The 6,924-nt window shown below is 43.9% G+C and overlaps 1 protein-coding gene across 1 annotated transcript in view; it reads left to right on the forward strand.

The window, feature by feature from the left end:
• TGFA (transforming growth factor alpha) overlaps positions 1 to 5,837 on the forward strand; it is a 43,872-nt gene extending 38,035 nt beyond the window's left edge. Inside the window, exons 5-6 of the mRNA XM_073324860.1 lie at positions 2,258 to 2,367; positions 5,449 to 5,837. Of these exons, the coding sequence (XP_073180961.1) occupies positions 2,258 to 2,367; positions 5,449 to 5,456 (118 nt within the window). The 3' untranslated portion in view covers positions 5,457 to 5,837. The remainder of the gene's footprint in view (positions 1 to 2,257; positions 2,368 to 5,448) is intronic.
• Positions 5,838 to 6,924: the final 1,087 nt, after the last annotated feature.

The raw sequence follows: 6,924 nt of genomic DNA on the forward strand, positions 1-6,924 counted from the left end.
AGCCGTGGTTGGGAATCGGGAAGGGATGGACCCGGGATATTTATACACAGAATAATCTGAACCTCATAATGGTAGTTTACTGGTAGATGTTTGAGTGCAGTGCCAGGGGAAAAATTTCTGTCTGAAAACCTGCTGACTTCTAAGGCTGTCTATTTAAATGGATGAACTGAGAAGCTAATATAAAAACTATGTACCAAAATAGGCCAAATTCACAGGTATAAAAGTGGGGGCCTGTTTACATCGGTAAATGGACATAAGGGCATCTAAACTGTGTATCTTGCATACTACAGGACTGGAAGAAGCTGTAGGTTACATTAACTAGACTCCTTCAGGTTCTTCTCTGAACAGGCCCTATGCATGTAGACTGTGAAAATTGCTTCCATGGGAGCTGCTGACTCTAGACCTGACCCTGTGTGGTGCTGAGCCCCTGAATAGGATTGGGCCTCTGGTTTGTGGGGGTTTTTTTTTTCTTTTTTTGGTTTAGTTTTTTTTTTCCAGCCAAAGTTGATGCCACGACTAACATGCGAAATAGTGCATGAGATGAAGCTCGCTATTCTATTTAATGTGCTAGTGAATGGAACTGTTGCAGGGGAAATGCAGACCGCTGTACTGCGCCCTTAGAGGGCAGAAAGCTTTCTGGTTGCTACTGTGATACAAGAAACATTATTTGTGCCAATGCCCATTTCTGTGAATAACTGGAGTTCTACAGAACAGCTCATCCCTATGGATGTAAAGTACTTCAATGTTAATTCTAAGGGCAGGTGGACAATATACTCGTGTTGCAACATGAGTGTGTTAAGAGAACAATACTGTCTTCACTGTGTAATTTAAAGGAATAGGTAAGTGTTGCTGTTGATTTCCCAACCCAAGTGTCTTGTGTTACGAGACATATTGCTTCACAGTCTCTCTGCATGTCCTAACTCTTCTTTCAGTTAGCTCTTAACTCTTCATTCACGATGGGATCAAATGAACAAACCAGTCGGTACAGCTGCAATAAGCCAGAGTGTTTGTTTGTCTTGCCCTAATTGTCACTTTTCTCATGGCTGATATATACTTATAAATGTAAATAAATCTTTCAACAGCACATCAATCTGTGCTATTGGCCGCTGTGTACAATTTGTTCCAAATTCATTGAGGGCTTTTTTTCCCCTCCAGTTGTCTGAGGTCTAAACCAGAGTTTCTGAGCGCTTGTGGTTTATTTCTCTGTATTAAAATAGCCCCGAGAGGCCCCAAATGAGATCAGGATCACGCTGCGATAGGATCTGTACAGATGCATAGTGCCAGTCAATTTCTTACATTCTAGATCAAGGGTGAGAGAGAAGTAGTATCATCACCCCCATTTCACAAATGGGAAACTGAGGCACAGAGGCCCTGATTCAGGTGAGCATTTCAGTATATGCTGAAAATCAAGCACATGCTTTTGTGCCTTCCTGAATAGGGGCCAAAGTCAGAGTAGGTGACTTATCTAAGATGACACAATGAGTCTGTGGCAGAAGTAGGAATTGAATCCCAATCTCCTGAGTCACTGACTGGTGCCTTTGTCGTCAGGCTGTCCTTCCTCTCTAGATCACCCTTCCTGTCTAGACCAGATCCTGAAAGATCTCGTGGCCCTTTTCCTAGGAGTAGGGCTTTGAGTCTCCAGTGTCTGGTTCAAATTCCAGATCTCGGATAACTAACCAGATGTAAATTCATTCCTGTGCATCAATGGAGCTACACCAGGGGTGAGTGTGTCCCATTTTTGCCTATCTAAATTCCCCTGTTGCTTTGCAATGATTAGGCATTCCCTTTGTCCTTGCATCAAGACTCACACTCACACATGTAGCATTGTTGGGGCTGTAGTAATGCCTGTCATTTCCCACCCCAGTAGGGGAATTGCGTTTCGGTGCTAAGCGAAGTGAATGCTGTGTGATTTTTTTTTTTTCTCCCCTTCTTCCCCCCGCCCCCTCACCCCTTGATGCTTCCCAAGGCAGCTGTACAAATTAGACTTCAGCACCACCATTCTTGTTCGCGTAAAGAGAAGCAATGGACCACATTCTACTCTGTTAGTCTGCATTGGCATCTTCACTAAAATCAATGGAGCTCTCTGGGGGTAGCTGAGAGCAGAACTAAGCCCAGTATGTTGCTGAGATGGTTATTGCTGAACAGTAAAGACATCTTCATTGTTGGTTTTGTTTTTTTTTTTTTTCCCCTCCTTCCCTGTGCACAAGCTATTTGCCTTGTCTCCATCCTAATACCTCTGCCCTAAATTGCATTTCAGTTGCTGTCGGATAAGAAAACATTGTGAGTGGTGCCGAGCCTTCATCTGCAGACTCGAGAAGCCCAGTGGGCTCCTGAAGGGGGGAACTTCCTGTTGCCATTCAGAGACAGGTAGGAGGAACAACGGTCGTAGCAACAGCTTCCTTCCAACTGTTAATTGGTTGGCCGTGGAGATGAAGATCCTGCTAAGGAGCTGAGTTCCATTTAGCTGGCGTCAGTAGCAGGCAAAGTCCAAACGATCCCTCGTCTATTATTCTTTAACTTGTATCTCCCCATACCCATGGGGTGATGCATGCAGCCTGGCAGTAGCCATTATCAGATGCATCAAAGGAAGGTCCAAGGAACCTTTTGTGATAGCCACCATCTTGGTCAACACACTGGGACTTGAACCAGGGATCTCTACAGCTAAAGCATGAGCTGCTACAGTTTTTTGAGCTAAAGAGTCAAGGCTGCCTAGCACTGCAACAGACTCCTGTCCTTGGTGGATCGGGAACAGGGGCGGACCTATGGTGGGATTCCCTCTGAGACCTTTTTTCCATTCAGCTGCTCAAGAACTCAGTTTGACTCCAGATTGTCACTCTGGTATCTTTATTTTGACCTCCAGCAAAGCTGTGCTGAGTTGATCAGATTCAAGCATAGGGGATAGGTATAGGGCATACCACACACCCAAACTTACACAGAAAACCTCTTCCTTTTTGTATACATGTACACATGATGTTGCATTTACTGTTTTGGGATTGGCTTGGTTACTTCAGAGGTACCAATCCCTGTATAGTATGCTCTAGACACGCACTGTCCATGTGACTTTTTACTTCCTCTTTACATTCCACGCTTATTTTGTCCATTTTAAATGGCTCCCTCGGTGTTCCCCCTCATTTTAGCTAGTATAGACATGGTCTCTTATCTTACCGGCCCATTAACCTATCTTAGTTTTAGCGTGGACATTCTGTTCCCAACCTCCTGTTCCATTTACCTCTCTAACCTTGTCTCCCAAGAAATGAGGCCTCACCCATGTCTGACTCATGTCAAGCCAGGCCTACAACCTGTAACACACTTACCAGTGGGTTATATCTGCAGTAGGCAGTTATGAGAGCAGGATCAATGGGGTCCTTTTGGAGATCACATAAGGTAACGTGAACATCAGTACACTTCATCCTTCGGCGTCGTCTATTAGAATGGTCCTGTTTACCCCTTGGAATGCATCTGAGATCAACCTTTCATGCATGAAAATTTTTTTTAATTTCATTCCTACCTTTTTTTGTGGGGGGCGGGCGGGGAGGCTGACTTACCAGGTAAGTAAGAACTGCTGAGCAACTTTTGTTTAAGTGAATTTAGCTGGCATTTCCAAGATGTAGAGTGATGCCTAGCTCTTGTGTAGCAATTTTCATCCATAGATCTCCAAGCTCTTTTTTGCAAAGGAGGTCAGTATCCTTATCTCAAGTTTACACATAGGGAAACTGAGTCACAGAGAGGTGGAAGCGACTTCCCAAGGTTACCCATCAAGCTAGCAGCAGAGCTGGGAGTTGAACCCAGATTCTCTGAGTCCTGGTTCAGTGCCCTACCCACTAGGTAACACTGCCTAAGATACAGTGAAATAACTTCATTAATGTTGCCATATAAAATTCAGATTTTTAATTCCCAAGGATCAAATGGGGTGATGATGTAAAACGAAGTTGGTGTAACACTGAATCAGGCCCCATTGGGTCTGGTCATGTGAGTAAGGATTGCTGGTTTAGACCCCATGCTGAGAGAAATGCAAACAGTGAAGAGCCTAAAGAGTGGGAAGTAATATATAATCTAATAAATTAGTAAATTTTATTTAAGTGAGGGAAGATTTCAAATGTGCAGTGGTAGCTAACCAACCTTTGAAAATCTCTCCCTAAATATGATATTTCCCCAGACTCCCTTTTTATAGACCATCTGAGTTTATAGTAAAGCATCTTTTGAGTGCTGAGTGATTTTTGCACCCTTTAAAATTGATTTACAAACCATTTGGCCTGCCTACTTAGGGCTACGGCATCTGCATGTAAACCAGTCCCATTTGTGGCACTAAATGAGCATTGATTTGCAAGAGATTTCCCATGACACTGGAAGAAATCGCAACCATTTTTAGCATCTCTGAAAATCCAGCTTCTGTGCTCTTGGCAGTTTGGTACAACATATTCTTTGTCAGTGCAGGGGTTTTTTTGCACCACGTGCTGCCATAAATTCAAGGTGACCTATGACATACCGTCTAGGCAGGGGCCAGAATTATTCTGGATCTCTTCCTGTTTTTCTTTAATTTTGTCTCTGCTCTAATTATTTATCTTTGTCAGCCTGACTTATTCATCGCGCTCACGAAGGAGACTGAGAATTCTGTAGAAAGCATGTACTCCTCTTTGTTGCTTTTAGAGTATTAGATCTATTTGTAATAGCAGCTAAGGTGCCTTTGTTTGTCCTGGCTTTATAGAGTGGTCTCCTGAGCTGTTTGTGGCTATATCAGGTGCTCCACATTGTAGGGGAGGTGTACTTTTCATACCGTGAAGGAGAGAGTGCTTAGACTTCCATAAAGAGACAGGGAGCCCTTATACATAGATCAGACACTGAAACAGCAGTGTCATTTGAAAGTGAATGTTTTTGAATGAGCAAGAAGGAAAAACGAGCTATCTACTCCCTGCCCTAAATAGTCAAATTTGACTGACTGAGGAGTAATTTTGGTTGCCCAAATTAAGCAGCCTGATCTTCAGAAAGTGCTGAGCATCCACCCTCTGACTGTTCTTAAATGCCATAAGTTAGGCACCCAAAATAAGTTATTTAACCCCTCTGGGTTACTGCTGTAATGGAATTTCTAATGTATTTAACCATGGAGGACAGGTCTAACAATGGCTATTGGCCAAAATGGTCAGGGATGCAAACCTATGCTCTGGGTGTCCCTAAACCTCTGACTGCCAGAAACTGGACAGGGGATGGATCACTCAAAATTGCCCTGTTTTGTTCATCCCCTCTGAAGCACCTGGCACTGGTCACGGTCAGAAGACAGGATACTGGGCTGGATGGACCATTGGTCTGATCCAATGTGGCCGTTCTTATGACTCACTTGCCTTCTGATGCTAGACTAGAGCCAAATTACGCCCTTGTTTGCTCCCATGGAAGTAGGTTAACCCGTGTGGTGTGTGTGTTTTTTTTTTTTTTGTTTTGTTTTTTATTCTGCAGTGGTCTGAAGGAGAACTGGATCTGACCAATATATTAATTGCCATGGCCAGATGGGACTGCTGCAGTATAATAAAGGAGGCCTATCCCATTCCAGAGAAGAACATTTTTTCCATGGAAGAAAATGCTCTGGCGTGGGATTAGTATCAAGCATACACTACATTACCTTGACTCTTCATATGCATCCTGTATTATAGGCTGAGCTTTCAGAACCTTGCCAAATCGAGGGCACCATCTCCATGGGGCTATGCAATGTGAAGCCATGAAGTAACGAGTAGACCACCTCTCAACCACCATGGAATCTTAGACTGTTTTATGAGACTTCAGACTCGGACACGAGAACGACACGTGGGTCAGCTTCATGTTTACGTAGATGTGATGATATGGGGGAGGGGAAGTAGGTTTGACACCAGCGATTGGGGGTGGGGGGGGGGGTGTGTACAGTCCAGGTTGGAGATTGCTTACTGGCTGTCTGTCGGTATCTGTCCTGTTTTGAGACTTTATGGAACGTACCTGAAGACTGGGTCTTTGGTTCATGCATTTGTTACATATTTGACTCATTAGGAGGAGCAGTTGCAGGTCTCCATTTTTCAAAAGAGAGAACGCAGCCCTTTCAAAGGAATATCCTATTTGCCTGACTGCGATTTTTTTCCTTTATGCTGCCGGGGCCATTGGGACATTCGCCCTGCCAGATGAAATCTGGGGCAGGGGAAATACAGGATGAGATGGACTGGCCAGGGCTATCCTTTCCCTTTCTGATGATGATCAATTTCTCTTCATCAGGAGACAAGTTGCAAGAGAGAAATAGCAACGCGCAAGCCAGTGTGGCGGGGGGTGGAATGTGTTCAAGCCCCCGCAGTCCTTTGCGTTTTAAACGTGATGGCAGAAAATATTACAAGTTATTGAGGCAGAAAAATGTGTTTGCGGGTTAAATGTCTTCGGTGTTCTTGGAAAGCTGAAAAAATGGAACATGGAAATAAGCATAACAAAATGGCGGCCATTGGGGTGGTGGCAATCTAGGCATTTAGAGCCTGATCCAAAGCTTATTAAAGTCTTTCCAATGTCTGTAATGGGTTTGGATGAGGCCCTTAGACATGTGGCTTTTTGCATTTCTTTATGCTCTTTAGGGACTGTTCAGAAAACTTTAGGAGTTGCTGTGTTATGACAGTGGGAAACCTAGGGCCCAATCCTGCAAACCCTTCCACATGGGAATAGAATAAGCTCATGGGGTCTGATTTTGATCTTGCTTACACTGGTGTAACTCCATTGGTTACTCTGGAGTGAGATCAGAATCAGGCCCTCCTAAGTAAATGGGACTATTCCCTGAAGTATGGATTATAACTTGTAGGTAAATGTTTGCATACCCCTAGTCCCTCTTTGAGTCTGAGAGGATAAACCCACACCGTACATTATGCAATTGGATAACAAACTTGACAGTCCCACCTATGAAATATTCTTCTGAATGTTGATCTGAAGTTT

This window comes from Lepidochelys kempii, chromosome 26, assembly GCF_965140265.1.
Source record: "Lepidochelys kempii isolate rLepKem1 chromosome 26, rLepKem1.hap2, whole genome shotgun sequence".
Classification (NCBI taxonomy): domain Eukaryota; kingdom Metazoa; phylum Chordata; order Testudines; family Cheloniidae; genus Lepidochelys; species Lepidochelys kempii.